Here is a 16,581-nt window from a genome sequence, read left to right on the forward strand (position 1 = left end):
TATTGGCAAGTAAAGAATTTAAATTCACGTCTAGTTAGTGATTAGTTCTCGCAGTTGAAGAAAACGTAAAATAATTATAATCATGGATATTTCGGCCTTTAAAATTTAATGAGGAAATTTTGGGCAGAAATCATGATATATTACTTACATTTTCAACTGCGAATATCATAACTGTGCAATGCTACTTTACAGGTAAAACGAAACAATATAATGGACTTAATGTAAAAGAAGAAAAATAGTTGTAAACATGCTTTTTGACATGTTGGTATTGCTAATGAATTCGGTGTTTCGGTTTATTTACGAATCAGAAGGACTCCAACGCTATATTTTGAAGGTGCATGTTATTTACTACCATTTTCTTGTAAACTAACTTTTGAATTTGTAAATTAAATAAAAAAGTAGCTGACAATTAGTCTAGTACCTAAGTAACAAAAATCAGAATTCTATCCAAAATTCACAAATCATTGGTATATCTAAAACTTTATACTTTTAAGTACGTAAATGTACACGCTTTATGCAATGAAAAATAACACCGTACAGCATTTATGTGAGTCGTAAATATAAATTGTTTGTAGATACAAAATAACGATAGTGTTGAAACAATTAAAATGCCGCCACTATAAAGCGGGTTCAATTGGCACGCAATTAGGAGTGGTCGTTCGCGACGGGGAATTTAGTTTCACGGTCAATCAATTCAACGCGTGCTTCAACCATATTGCACGCGTCTGATCACAGATGGTGGATGCCCCTATGAATGGGAATTCGTAATTCAGAATGTTAAGTACACAAGTATTAGGAAATTAACTTAGGTGTTATTTATAATTATAATTTTAATTTATTGATGCAAAGCCATTACGATTTTGAAGCTGGACAATTAATCATTAATATTGTACATAAATTGTTATAATTTTTTTTAATAGCCTTTTTGTTCTAATTTCAGAACGACTTTCACGGCTTACCAACTTGAAGAATTAGAGAGCATTCGAAAGGGCGCCTTATCCTGATGTCTTCGCGAGGGAAGAACTTGCTCTTAAACTTAATCTCTCCGAATCACGGGTTCAAGTGAGTGTATTATATTTCATTTGAATATGTGCATTGAAATCAGGTTTTTATAATCATTTATTGTTACATGCTCAAAAATAAATATTGTTGCAGGTGTGGTTCCAAAATAGAAGAGCTAAATGGCGTAAACGTGAACCGCCTCGGAAGACCGGTTATATAGGTTCCAGTTCTCCAAGTTCCACTACTTTAGGCGGAGGTTTCTCGGCAATCGGCAGCAATCTACCAACATTCCCCCAGAACGGCCTGCCCGCACCAGCGGACTCGTGGTCTTATCAACACTCGTACGAATTGTCATCTCATCATCTCCTATCGTCCAGCAGCGGAGGCTACCCAAGTTTCAACGCGCAGCCTGCAGCCTATTCTTATACTACGGTCTTAAACGGTCATGATGGACAGATGTTTGCACCGCGACACTCTTACGAGTATGGAGAAGGGAGTCCGCCGCCGATCGGAGTGCGAGATTACCCCATGATGGGCGCACACTCACCGCAGATGGAGGCTCACGCGCACGACGACAAACTAGAGTACCGCACACATGACCACGAAGACAAATACACTGCATGTGCACTTCAAGAGGAGCCGCCACGCTACGCACCGCCGCCAGAAGATTACGAGAAGTGTGGCATGGTACCGCACGACAAACACTATGAGATGGACCGACATTCTGATCTCACGCAACCAGTCGTTGTTAAGATGGAGCCCAGTCCGAGTCAGGCATACACTACTCTGCCCCTTTTTGAATTGAAATACTCTTTTCGAAATTATCTTAGGTGATAAGAGTAATTTCGAAAAGGAGTATTAACCTCGAACATGCTATATGCTATTATTATTAACTACTGTTGTTCCTGTAGTTGAGAATGGAGCCAAAGACTATTTTCGATATATTTGTCTTAAGAAAATTTAACAAACAGTTGTGTGTACCTACTCTGTAGACGGTAGTGTTTAAATCAAAATAATATTGTATGATAGCGCTAAGTAATTTTAAGAAGTTGTCATTTTATTAAATTAATTAGTTTTTAAAATTACGCAATAATTTGTAAATATTCAATACTTATTTACACGTAAGTAAGTAGTAAGTATGTTAGAGTAGAGAATTTAATACAGAACAAACAAGAAATGAATTTGCTTCTAGTGCATTCCTTGTGCCTTATGAATTGTATTAGTGCCTGTTGTTGATAATTACTGATTATATTATTGTGCTAATAGAATAAAAGTTTTTATAAGAAATATAATATTGTAAGTGGGTAAGCTTGAGTAGGTAAGTATAGAGTTGTATAACTTTTAGACGAAATGTTGCGATCTGATTTATTTACTCACGGTATTAGATATTATGTGTCAGAGTTTTATAGTAGAGTAAGAACGTGAATTGTTGTGCCAAAAACATACGAATATGAACTGTATAGTCCATTAGAACTAGTAACTAATGTTAGAACCACGTCTGCGCGTACCTACTCGTGGTTTGGTGCTCGCAAAATCGCATTTTATATTTAAAAATTTCTTATTACCGCTCTCAAAATTCAATAATTTAAATATTAGGTAATGTTTCCTTACAATGCAGGTATAAGTATTCTCACTAGTATTTCATTGACATTGTAACAAAATATAAATATGTACTTTAAAATGTTTCTCGATCTCTTTGTAAACTGTATTTCACTTAAAATATTTTATCCAAAGATGGGACCAACATTATATTCCAAGTTTAATAGCCGAAGTGTATTTTATAGCATTCCGGCTTATAGTTTGTTTACATAAGTTAAGTAAAATATTAATTAAAAAGGCAATAAGGCGTTATTTTACATTTTTTATTATTAAGGAAGAGAACAAAATATACAAAAGTGCTTATTTGCGTTATTTATTTTCAACACCAAAACATTATTGTTTGTATAGAATCTATTAAATTTAAAAATATTTAATTAAGCAACGATGGAGATACGTCAAAATAAAACAATGAATTACATGTATTGACCCATGCGGCTCGCTAGGCGCTGGACGCCACGCGTGTTCCGCACTCGCTTAGCGACTCCGCACGCTGTAGCGGCGGATTACGCTAGGCGTATAAAAATATATAGTTTTAAAACATTTGCGTCACATAAACAATACATACTGGAGTCTGCAGCGATTATTTTTATTTAGTTTTGAATTAGCAACTGCGTAACCAATACATAATTTTCGAAAGACAGGCTATTTACCTAAGAAAAACTTAATCTTCTGACTTGCGCATAAATTAATAAAATTTAATTGTAGCAAATGGTGATCTTTTGAAAAGCCTTCAAAACTTATCTAAAATGCATTCCAGTGATTACTCACTTAATTCTAATAAATCTATTTATTTATTAATTTATAAATTCATAATATTTTACAAAATGTACACATGTTTTTCGAATCAGAATCAATCGAAATCAAATCGAATTCCAATCAGTTCCTCACTTGTCTCCTCGCCCACGCTGATACATTTACAAATTTAAAACTACATAGCGCAAAGGGGAAAATTCGACGAGATAAAAATATAACTTTTTCATATAATGTTCAGTTCACAGAGGCGTCAATTTTAACGCCATCGATGAGCGCCCACACTCCATCGCCGCTGAAATGGTACTTTTTCTCCATCTCGTATAGAACCAAGCTCAGTATTTGGTCGTCGGTGAGCGCCGTATATCTGAGGTTGTTGTAGTTTGCGTCCAACTTATCTTCAGCGTTATGGTTGCCTTCACGCATTTCTATGAATATGTTTATGTACCGTTGAACCTCGTTCCTAAAAATTGCATACAAAATAATATTTCCAATATTCATGTGCAACAAATAGATTAAGATGAAATATGTAATGTTCAATTAAAATTTGAGACCGGCACCAAATATAAATTCATAATATATACGTATATGAAGATAAAACAGTTTCTGGTTTGTAGGGGTTTTTGAAGTCGGTTTTATTTTTATTATGTCATCTAAATTAATATGACTCACATAAAAAAAAAAGAAAAGAAATAATATAGGTACAGAACATATGACTACCTTTATTACCTTACGATTTTTTTTTAGACTAAAAATTAAAATCTATCTGAACACTTATTATAATATAGCTACATAAGACAAAGATACTCACACAGGATACAAGAGTAACTGACAGTTGTTAAAAATGACTTCACAACCGAAATTCCTTTTCAAAAACTCAATGTTTTCGTGTATAACATTCAGCGCGCTGTGGAGCCAGTATTTGTGTCTTTTCAATTGATTCAACACAGTTTTCACTGTCTGGGATTCACTCACGTCTTCCTTAGGATCTTTATTATCACTTATCTCTAGAGATGTGCTTATTAATATCGCTATATCTCGGCCGCAAACTTTATTCCCAAAACTGCTAATATAGCTACAAAATACGTTAAAATACACTTATTTACCAATAAATATGTGTAAGAAATTAGAGTTATAATTCTTTTACAGTAGCTTATAAAGAAGTGATAATGTAACGAATCTCAATCATAAGGTATGGTATATTATGAAGCTTACGAAAAGAAATGGTGAAGTAGGTATCCAGAGATATACTATCATCTCTTATATTGTGTAGAAATAATGACTAGAATACTTACTTGTTAAAAACTTTATTCGACGCGACTAGATGATTTAGACTGTAGCACTGCTTTTTGACTGCTTGCATTTTTGTTAGTCTGTTCATCATTTTCTTCTTGTGAATGACCATACACAATACCTGCAATGGAATATTATTTATAATCTAAACAAAATCGCATCGAGCATTCTGTGCATATTTGTAGGTAAGGTATTTAAGTACTTATATTATATGTAAATTCAAACTTGACAAACTTAACTTTTTGCCATTCGATCCCTAGACACGGTTATTGCAACAACCGGAAATAATAAGTTTGTAATAGTAAATTCGCTTTTATTTTGTTATTAGAGTACATATTTACGATTTCAGATTTTTTCCTTACACATGCTGTAAGACATTGTTTCTTGCCAATTTTCATATTTCTAGGACAATGGATAGTACCTCATATGTTTTGATTTCCTTGTAAAATTGCAAAATATACAACATAAATGGTCATCTTACTTACAAGTTCGATTTAGACGAAAGCAATACTAAAGGAGACCGTAAGATAATAGTATGTAATATACCATTGATCTTGTACATACCCTGGGATTTGTTGCTAATACTTGGTATTCTTTTTAAGTTGCTTAGTTCTTCAAGCCGTTCCTTGACTGTTTTTGGCTGCATGCAATATACTCTCAGACATCTTTTTTGAGCTTCAAAAGGTATTCTGTACTCCTAAAATAAAGAAATAAAAATATTAAGGTGAAACATAGAACATACATTGTAGTCCAGGCCCATTTAGAAGTGTTTAGGAATAAAAAAACTTAATTTTAGTTTTTTGACATGGGAATCTAATTAGTAATACCACGGTTCGCAGCCCAAATACCAGTGAACCAATGCCAGATCACTCAACCAATAAGATGAGTTTTCATTATGAAATAATTTTCATTAATAAAAAAAAAATATTCACCTCTAACAAATCACGTATTTGTAAAAGTGCATTATAATTGTTCTTTAAGATAGCTGGTTCCAACTTTATAACATCTCTTATATCCATGCCAGCAAGTGACTCCACATTATCAAGAATCAGTCTTGTGTTTACTGGATCAGATGAGATGACGAAACCATTTCTTCTGATTCCATTGAGATCAAACTTTATTTCATTCTGAGCTATATTCAGTGCTTCTTGTATGTCAGACATGGGTTTGTGCCTCAATGGCAAATAATTACGACAATACTTTACGAATTCTTCACTTGTTATTGTCAATCTCCATTTCAGGTATTTTTCTAGGACACTCATGCGAACTTTTACTGAAACAAAATAAATTTATGAGACCCATTCTAGTTAAATTATTGTACAATATTTTTTATAGTAGGTATGAATACCCCCTGTATGAGCAAGTATTTATAGTAATATTTTTATATTATTTTATTATGATTAATATTGATGTGGATTGGGATTAAAACAAGTAAGAGGGATTGAAAATAATGTTTTAAATAAATATACCATAGTCAGGGAAGCAATAAAAGTAAAAAAAGTAATATTGTTTGTAATATATTATTTGTATCAAACTGAAAAAACAATATAGAGCCAACTGTAAAAGCAAAAGAAATGGTGAACATTTTTCCTTTTCCAGTAATGTGTTAAAGGCTTGTAACAAATTTGAAAAAGGGAGTTGTTTGTTGGTGGAGTAGCTTCATAATCAAGCTTGTCACTATTAAAGGAGATTTGGGAAAAGTATAAGTGATTTGTTACATTAATTACCTATATTTGTGTGAACATCTACAAATTTTTCCAGAGTTTTAAAGCCATCTGGCAAATCTTGGAAACAATCCAGAAGAGCTTGTTCTAATTGTATGTCCGACCTCATCAAACCAGCCTTTTTAACTGAGCTATGGTTTTGACTTCACAAGGGTGTGGTACCTAAAATAAAATCTTCTATAGAATAAGGTCTTATTTTTATGCCATAATATCTGTCATTATATTTTTTCACCTGAAGTTCACATTGTAGGATGTAATTTGTAAATTGCAAATAAAAAGGTTCAGATCATATCTTAATAAAAAAAAAAAAACCACATGGAGAAGTCAGATTTTAGATTAGCATTACATCCTATCATATATTAGTGTAGTAGTATAATCTATTCATGCCTGTAATAAACTTACTTGATAATATTTTTGGGTTCTATTTTAATGAAGCCACATTCCTTGAGTATCTCTCCATAGTTGTCCATAGTGATGGGATTCATAGTAAAGACATGTACATTCTGACATGCGTCCAATGCAGTGATGTTGAATTTTTGCAATATTTGTAATGTGCATTGTATTTGGTCTTCACTCAGCTTCTCAATATTTGGTTGTTTTAATTTTATCCTCTCCAGGCGGTATTTGGATATGGATTCACCTAAATTCAAATAGATGGAGGGAATTAGTTATTCTACTCACCAAAGCTATTTACTGTTTCAGTAGTTATTTTTTAATACTAAATGGTACGTAAGGCTAATTGTATTGTCATATTACTGAATATCAAATATATTTTTAACATATCACAGAATATCTAATGTCCTGAAGTTTGAATAAACATTTTTAATATATTTACTCAGTATTTGAAATGAAATTAGTAAGTAATCTATATATATAAAAATGAATTGCTGTTCGTTAGTCTCGCTAAAACTCGAGAACGGCTGAACGGATGTATCTTATCTTGGTCTTGAATTATTCGTGGAGGTCTAGGGAAGGTTTAAAAGGTGAGAAAAATTCGAATAATTGCCGGGAAAATCCTCAAAACAGCATTTTTCTATTTCCCATACAAACGTTTTCTAACTAATATCGTGAGAGTCAATTTGAGCTTTATTGCTATTGTATAAAGTTCACTGTTGTCTAAGCAATGTAGGTGTGTTCTAATATCAAAGCAGTGTGCGTTGGAGCACAGAATATAATAATGTAATGTCGCGTTCTGAAACTCAACAAAAGTGATATCGCGGACCCGACTAAATTGAACAGTCACAAAATTTAATATATCATTAGTTATTTGGTTGGCTTCACGATATTATTTCTTTTGTTTTACTTTAAAATGCATGTTTTCGTTATGGACAATTTTTGAGCTACTTTTGCATATCTATACTTATAATAAATCTGTAGAGAGGTCAATTCTGTACATGAAATATATTTCCAAAATAACTGGGGTGATTAGGGATCGATACTGATGCCAAAAATGCAATTAGTAAAATTTTTGTCTGTCTGTCTGTATAACCGTTATAGAAACAAAAACTACTCGACGGATTTTAACTTAACTTGGTACAATTATTTTTCATACTCCTGAGCTGGTTATAGTATACTTTTCATCACGCTACAAGTAATAGGAGCATAGCAGTGATGAAAAATGTTGGGAAAACGGGAGAAGTTACTCCATTTTTTAAGCTTCCGTCATTTCGTGTGCAACCGTAATGGTTAAAAGTTCCTTCGATTTCACCAGGATCCCATCATCAGACCCTGACCGGACAATCGGACCACCTGCATACCACCATAAATTAAAAAAACATCCCGACAAATTGAGCACCTTCTCCATTTTTGAAACCCGAAATCCACGCGGGCGAAGCTGCGGGCGGAAGCTAGTACTTAATATAAAGTGTCAAAGTCTGCGTGGTCACAATATTAACGTCCTCATATTACAGACCTTTTGAATAAGAAATATTTTGGTACATTTACCTGTAGCGCTCCGATACAAGTCTAGAAAAGGTACACCATGATAAAACCTTCGAGATGCTGATTTTTGTAAATAAATGTGGTTTCCACTTAAACGCAGTAATGTTCTTATATTCAATCCCATTTTATTTGTTTTTTTGGAACTAAATAAAATAAACAATAACATAACCTAGCCATGATATTGTGGGCAAAAAATATACTATAGTGCTGTACTTACTTATAAAGATTGAACGAATCAATTAGTAATTCATGATCGTGTCTGATGCTCCTGTATTTTTTTTTTCTTTATGAATGAAGCATTTTGAGCCATAAAGCGGGGTTTGGATTAGCAAGAAAATTTGCAGAAGATATCTTCCGCAAACCATTTTTAACATGGAAACAGTCACGGCAAGCTAACTTCCATAAATAGTGAAGCTTGCAAGACTTGCAGCGAATGGCATATGTATAAAATTATTGACATACTACCAATAGTGTAAATGTGTCCCAAATTTCTTTAGAAATGTATTGCTGCCAAAACGGCTAATCAAAGTTTAAGGGCTTTAAAAGAAGAAAAGATTTACAGTTGTTCCTAATAATTTATTCACATTTATCTGGAGTTTGTTATTAAAATTTCGACTATAAAAGTTACACTAACTACTTATTTCAGCTGTTTCAAAATTTCGTAAACCTAGTGAGTGGACCCGTTAAAGCGTTTTGTTTTCAACCGCCGACGGAAAAAGGCGGGTTTTATAAATTTAAGGTGTGTAGCTGTGTATTTGTATATGTGCCTACAGCATCGTAGCTCGCAAACGAATAGACCGATGATGTGATGATGATTTAATAAGATTTTTGTTTGAGGGTCTAATGTCATCGGGATGGTTTTAAGTTATAATTTATGAAGATCTTTTAGGGATTTTAAGGTTATAGCTCATTTCCTACTTTTACCAGTCCGATTAACTTGAAATTTGGTCTAAGTATTACTTCGTTGATGATGATATTATTTATTATGATGATATTACTTCGTTGATTACAACACATAGCAACCTTGTACCGATGCTGCGGCATCATGTAGTGTGCGGGATATTCAACTTCTCAGTCACTTACAGTAGACATAGTGTCTTAGGGATAATAAAAATGGTTTCAATGATTAGGTATTAGATAGATTATGATTTAAGCCCCTCGTGGAGAAAATAATAAATTAAACAGTTAAAAATAAAAATTAATTTAAATAATGCTTGACACTAAAACCCTCTAAAAGCAAACAATAAAATATGTTTGTTTGCCTTTTACATTTATTATTACTACCTAGTAATATTTTAAAGTAAGCGTCCAACTATTGAGCGACCTAACACCGAATCGGAGAGATGACAATACTTCTTTAAAAGTCCTTTGACGGGTAAGAGCAAGCATCTTGGGTAAGAACTAAGAGCTATAAAATACATCACTATTGAACTATTATAATATTGAAGATATTTTTTTAAATGCGTTTATTTTATAAAAGGATTTTGAATCATACAGCCGAGCTAGCAAGCGAGCATTAATAATTTTTAGTCTTAATTATCATCAAAAACCAAGTGGAATTTTGTGCATCACGTAAATTGCAACTACTTTGATATTTGAATCAGAAAATTTGAAGTATAAAAGACAGATTGTTGTATTCTTATAACTGGCCAGTATAATTATTGACCTTAGTCGATTCTATATTTTTACCGACAGTCATTTGTCAATTGTTTTATTAAAATTTAATCATCGCATGTTGTTCCCCTGAAACATCAATAATTCCAAATGTTTGCATTTGTTTGTCACAACCTTGTATGAACATCTTATTATTTAGCACTTGCTGGTTACCGACATGATTTTTAATTGATAATATTTTTAAATACATTCAGGTTATAGTACAGAATTTCATAAATATCCTACTGGTAAATTTTTTACCATTAATTAACTGATAAGTTACATATTGGATGTTGGTACTGACGATTCCGGTGCTTGTTTTCATCAATATATCCAATGGATTGGTCTGCGATCAGAAATCACTTTAAGCAGACTTGGTTGACAACAATTTTAAGTCTTATTTTGTTTTCGGGCGTGACATATTTCTTATTATGGGCTGAGGTGAGTGAGCAACAGTCATCTTTAGAAGTCTATTTTATGAGATAAAATATACACAATTGTTACTACTGAGTACCCGTATGCTTTACTGCCTTTGATATAAGCTATCAACAAAGATTGTCAATTGATTTGTTTATTATTTTTCCAGTAATAACTAAATGTCTAGTATAATTCTTGCATTTATTTTTCAGAGTCAAACAATCCAAAGTAACTTAATGCTGGAAGAGTTAATGTCAGCAGCAGAGACTATTGATGTTCACATAGAAGATGAGCCATTGCGGTATGAGGGGCGTGTTGTGCACATTGTTGGGCCGTTACGCATCCTTGAGCCAATATCGGAGCCTGATTACAACATACATGTTCAGGCTGTGAAATTACGGAAAAGAGTTCAGATGTATCAATGGATTGAGGAAACTACGTAAGTATTATCTGAGTAATTAATTAGAAGAATTGAGCTTCTTATGTATTTTTCTATAAATCTTGTTTCAATTATTTTATATCAGTTATTTTTATAATCCGTTTTAAATTAATTCCTTACTTTATGAAATTTGAAACATATATTATTTTTCATTTGTGTATGTATAATATTATTTGTTATTTTTTATATGTCTAGAGAACAAGATAACTTTCTCAGTGAGCCCGCAGAAGAGTCACAGAAAACCTACTGGTATCATAAAGACTGGAGGGACTATGTGGTGGACTCCTCCCTGTTCTACATCAGACCCGGCCATCACAACCCTACATCCATGCCCTTATTCAGTGAAACACACATAGCTGAAAATGTAAAAATTGGATGGCTTTATTTGAGTAAGTTACACATGAAAAAAATGTCATACTATAACCTAATATGTAGTGTTGTGCCACATTAAGGTTTAAAAGGATTCATTATAAACAGACAATGTAAAATAGAGATGAAAACTGGAATTATGTTAATTTTAGGTTTGGATGTGAAGCGGAAAGTGAATGACTACTATGAGATTTGGTCTGACTCCAGGCCAGAGCGCAGTGACATAAAACTACATTCAGGTTTTTACTATCACGGAGACAGTGCTTTAGAGCATGAAATTGGTGACCTGCGTGTTCACTTCACTTATGCAGGCCGTGAAGATGACATTGTAAGCTACATAAGATTTTACCTTTACCAGTAAAGTGAGCAACAAATGAACTGTTTAGTAAACTTACTAAACAGTTCATTTGTTGCTACTTTTATTCTATCCAACTATCAATTAAATTTATGTAAGGCATTTGCCTTATAATATTATGATTTAAGCCTAGTAACCAAAAAATCCACTATGGTAAACAACCAAAACATTGTGTTCCAGTATACTGCCGTTGGTGTTATAGAAAGTGGGACTCTCCAACCATATAGTCCAGCATCTTTTCCCACTGCTGATCCAATATCGATTCTGCGTAAGGGCTCTTACAGTTTGAAACAGCTTCATAATTTGGAGAAAACGAGATGCAAACATACACACTTGGAAGTATAGACTCCTTGGTTTTGTTCAAGTTTTTGCCTCTGCAATGACTTTGCATCCAGACTGGGTAACATTGTGTAAGTTATGTATTATACATAAAACATTTTTTTTCCCAAACATGATTTTAAATCACAGTTGTATAAATTAAATAGTTAGAATGTTTCAATTATGTGTTCAGTCAGTATTTTATTTATTATGGTGAAAACTTTTATATTTGGTGATTGAAAATTTAACTTAGCAATATACATATTACATAGAAAGATAAATATTAAGTAATATTTATTTCAGTCCTACAATGTCAATGGATATCAAGTAACCTAAGGCGCTGTACGCGAGTGTGGGTGAATTTAGTGTTGTCATTCTCCTATACTTTACTCATCATATCTATTCCTTGGTAAGTAAAAAATGTCACCAACAAGATAATACTTTCTTAATTTTTTTGGAAAGTGGTTATAGTTACCATTGCCTATATGATACGCATCAAGCTGAACTTGCTGTTGACTAAAGAATATGTATAACATATAAGATAATTGTTGCAGGTTAATTCACAAGCCATCATTCGGCGCGATAGTGTTCGGAGGCGCGATCCTGCCGCTCCTGCACTACTCCACGGTGCTCACTCGGCGGGAGCTGACGCCGGAGCCGCCGCCCTACACGCGCTGGAACGACGACATGCGTTGAGCAAATGACCCTTGTCGACGCACGCACCCTTCCTGCTATTCCCTGATAAGGCTCAGCTACATTATCGCCGAGTTTCTTGACATGTTTGCGAACATCGAATATTTGATATACATTCTCGTGTCTGGATGTGCCTGACTTGGCGATAATGTAACTAAGCCTGTGGCGTAACGCAGCAGTGTTCCGCGCTGAGCCGCGTTACACGTAGAAGATACCGACCACTGATGAACTTCTGTATAATAACGAACAGTACAAACAGAGCAATAACATTTGATTATCGTATGGGTAACAATTAAATCTTTTTTTTATTTTTATCCTATTTTGGTTATTTTTGCCTTGTTTTTAATAAAGAAAACTGTAATAGGGGACCGGCCTATGCTTGATTTTGTCCATTATTCTATATATAATGGTTAATAATACGAAAAGAAGCACTGCTGCGAAAACTGCATAAAAATTGGTTAAAAAATGAGCGAGTAATTCATATTTAAAATATTGTAATGTGCAGAAGTGGGCGCGATGTGGGGATATCGCTTCATCTCTTTCTTTCGCTCGCGTCGTAATTCCCGATGACGTCACATGTGGATATATCGTCTCTTTTCTGTTTCTTGTTAATTACCCCTTCCACCGAAATTCAAAGACTTATAACTTGTTGATTTTTACCGGATTTTAAAAATTCCTTCTGTGTTGTAATTTATATTATGTAAATATTTGATAAAAGTAAAGAACAAAAATGAGTTCGGTACCCTATTACCTCAACGTTATGGTTTATAAAAACTATTGTGTTTTTGATATGATTATTTTTTATATATAAATTGGTTTGTGTAGTCAGAACAAAGATGACTTAAGTAGTGTAATTTTTGTTAGGCCTTTTTATTTATAAGAAGTGATTTTAATATAGTTTTCCTTGAAATAATAAAAATAAAACCTATGAGGTGATCTTGTATCCTTTTCACTGACAAATACTTCGTTTATAATAACTACTGTTTACTAACTGGTGCAGGGGTCAGCAAACTTTTAAACCGAAGGACTTGACACAATAAAGATATGTATTTAATTTTCCCCATTCACCACCTTTTCTTGTATTTTTTAGATAATAAAGTTTGAATGATAAGCTACCGTGGCAGTCCACCATCAAAGAGTTCGTAATATCAGGTCAAATTTTTCATACGTTTGTTGACCATTGAACTAGTCAAATTTAGTACATGCCGAAGTAATAAATACTTTTATAATGCATGATAGACAAGTATTTTAAATATTTTTTTGATAATCACATTAATTGACCAATGAATATTATTACTACTAAATACTATAGTGATAATATTATATATAGTATTCTATATTATAGTTCACCAAATAGAATTCGCGCTTTTGGTAATTTTTATCCGCGTATCACAGGGTATATACAACGTCTTATGTATTGCGAAAAATTACTGAAATTAAATTAACTAAAAAAAAGGTAGAACCCGTCTACAAAATACCTAAAAAAGAATGAAATACACAGCCTGAAATATACTAGTCATTTGTAATCGCGTTTTAGGTTGCTAGCTTGCAAATTTATTATTTGCCAAATTTAAGAGGAATTTAATAAAATACAGGATAAGAAATCAAAAGAAGCAAGTCAACGGGTTTATTTGTCTTCGAATAGCTAAGCAAATTTAAAACTACGAATCGCTTATACATGTTAAGTGTATTGAAACATTTTTTCTTTGTGTGAAGAAAGCTAATACGTTAATTTTATTTTTGTACAAAAATAAACGTTTGAAAAACATAAAAGTGAAGAGGTGATTTGAAATTTTGAATTTGTTCAGCAACTTTTTTGGACGACTATACTTATTTGATTATAATTAAGCAAAAAATGACATATTTTACTTTTCAAAGCTTTTCTTTTTTGGTTATTGAAAATTAAGAATATACGTACAATTATATAATTAATAGTCATATCGTCATTCATCATATCAATCCCTAAGATAGCAATATCCAGTATTTTGTATTGATAGTCTGTAATGTTAACTAATGAGGCTATCATAGCGTTCTTTGCTCGTGCATCTATTTGACTGCAGGTAGGTAGTTACGATATGTGTATAAGTTACCTTTTATCTTTGTTGTGCTTTACACTTTTACAATAAACTTCCTGTATTTTTAATACTACACGAAAGTATAAATACTTCCTTATACAAAAATATTTTATTTCTCCTTCATAATCAATAACACTACTTACATCCACGTTTAAAAGTTGAACTTAGGATTTAATAATAGCTTTTGCCCGCAGTTCCGACAGTATAAATTATCACAATTTGATGACAACCTAATTTTCTGAAATTTTCAGGTGTAAAATATTGTAGAATTATCTTGAAATAGACTTTTGGAATTTTTTCGATGACAAAATATTATAATTCTTTATGCGGAGTTGATGTAGAGTACCCGAAGGGACGTATGTATGTAGCACACACGTATAAAGAGAAGATACGTAGCAAATTTTTGCAAACAGCTTTCGCGCAGGCGCAATGTAATATACAAAAATGTCCGTGAATATCAGCTGATACTCCGCCCATTGGTTTTGGAAATCGTCGAACATGTTGGTGTATTTATTTAAAATTTTAAAATGTTATTAAATTAAGTTGTGAATTTATAATTTATGTATTCTAAAGCTAAAGTAACAATGTTCTTTTCGCGCGTGAGGTGATTTAGCGAAGTGCTATTTGTTTACTTTGTACATTTCGTTTATATAACTAAAAATAACCATGAAGGCTGCGGCGATGTCTGTATGGGTGTTTATAAACCTTCTGTGTTTCGGGATGTGTGGCTACTTATATCTTATTTGGTCACAATATTGGATGTACATAGAAAAACAAAGACTGTTTAACAAAACACCTGCGACGCCGCAAATAGCTAGCGGCTCCATATTAAACGAGCAAAATACTTACATTTCAGAGCAATATCCATTACGAATATTGTATAATTCAACGTCACGAATGGAGTCAATGCATAAAAATCGTAGATCTGCGGTGGGTGCGTTCTGGAGCAGTATCGTAGTAGGCAAACCTTCGAGCTCACAAGATCATCCGTCCAACAATGTAGTAAAGAAAGTTCATGGCAGCCCCAGATTTCCTAACATACATAAACAAATACTAGAGTTCGACACCGATAAATATATGTGCGAGGATTTCACGACAATAGATTGCGAAGAGCGAACAAAAGAATTCAAAGAGTTATTATTAAAAGAGTTTCATAGAGTGCTGATGGGAGATAGCAAAGTCTTTCGGTCGGGTTTGAATTCACAGAATCCATACGACGTTAAGTATGAAGTTGGTAATCAGAAGGAACGATCGAAGCAGGAGGTGATGTGTGCGTTAAAGCGTGTGAGGGTTCGGACCGTGCTGCGGAGTGAGGAGCCCTTCGCGCGGCTCGGATATCGCATTCCTATCGCGCCTCTGCTGGCCGGCCGAACCTTCAACACCTGCGCGGTGGTCACTAGCGCGGGAGCGTTGCTTGGCTCTCGGTTGGGTGATTTTATAGGTAAGCTTATAAAATTACCAATTTTATTTTATTCACTACTTCAAAGGTAGTTCATGTAGGAAGATGAGTCATTTTTCCCGCAACTTAAGGCTCGATGAGTGTTCACTTGAATTACATAGTAGATAGGCATTTATATACTTTAGTTATTTGGTTACTAACCTGTTTACAGTTAGACACGTTCTAAATATGCTTCTAGTTAGTAAGCTTTATTATTTGTTTTGGTCATTTAGTCTCGTGCAGGCAATAACCCATAACGAGTGCATTGGTTATTCATCGGAAACAGATTTAATCAAAGTATTTACCTACTATTCGGTTAATTTAAAACGTTTTTAGTAAGGTAGCTCTTTAGTGATAAACAGAAGAATTACCATACATTTTTAATTGGTTGTGTTGAAAGGGAACATTATGTTAAATTTACCCTAACGTCCGTTTTGCATGGAACAAGATCTTTATATTGCAGCAATTGTTTATTCAATGGGTACCCGTGTTATGCTTAGTAGATGATTGCGGGT

At 33.4% G+C, this 16,581-nt stretch overlaps 3 protein-coding genes and 1 pseudogene across 3 annotated transcripts; 3 read left to right on the plus strand and 1 right to left on the minus strand.

Moving 5' to 3' along the window:
• Window positions 1-940: 940 nt before the first annotated feature.
• On the plus strand, window positions 941-1,836 carry LOC119192296 (retinal homeobox protein Rx-B-like; the record flags this gene model as incomplete). Its single annotated transcript, XM_037446120.1, is given in 3 exon segments — window positions 941-979; window positions 981-1,062; window positions 1,156-1,836. Coding segments are annotated over 3 exon segments (802 nt in total), but the record flags the coding sequence as incomplete, so codon positions are not given.
• Window positions 1,837-3,102: 1,266 nt separating this feature from the next.
• Window positions 3,103-8,497, minus strand: LOC119192297 (annotated as a pseudogene).
• A 1,527-nt stretch (window positions 8,498-10,024) lies between these two features.
• LOC119192298 (transmembrane protein 43 homolog) lies at window positions 10,025-12,817 on the plus strand. The gene is given in 8 exon segments (XM_037446121.1): window positions 10,025-10,403; window positions 10,592-10,818; window positions 11,014-11,207; window positions 11,340-11,515; window positions 11,723-11,851; window positions 11,853-11,952; window positions 12,164-12,269; window positions 12,415-12,817. Coding segments are annotated over 8 exon segments (1,179 nt in total). The 5' UTR covers window positions 10,025-10,298; the 3' UTR covers window positions 12,557-12,817.
• Window positions 12,818-15,294: 2,477 nt separating this feature from the next.
• On the plus strand, window positions 15,295-16,069 carry LOC119192295 (the record flags this gene model as incomplete). Its single annotated transcript, XM_037446119.1, has 1 exon — window positions 15,295-16,069. A coding segment is annotated over exon 1 (775 nt), but the record flags the coding sequence as incomplete, so codon positions are not given.
• Between the last annotated feature and the right edge of the window lie 512 nt (window positions 16,070-16,581).

Source organism: Manduca sexta, unplaced genomic scaffold (genome assembly GCF_014839805.1).
Source record: "Manduca sexta isolate Smith_Timp_Sample1 unplaced genomic scaffold, JHU_Msex_v1.0 HiC_scaffold_259, whole genome shotgun sequence".
NCBI classification, from domain to species: domain Eukaryota; kingdom Metazoa; phylum Arthropoda; class Insecta; order Lepidoptera; family Sphingidae; genus Manduca; species Manduca sexta.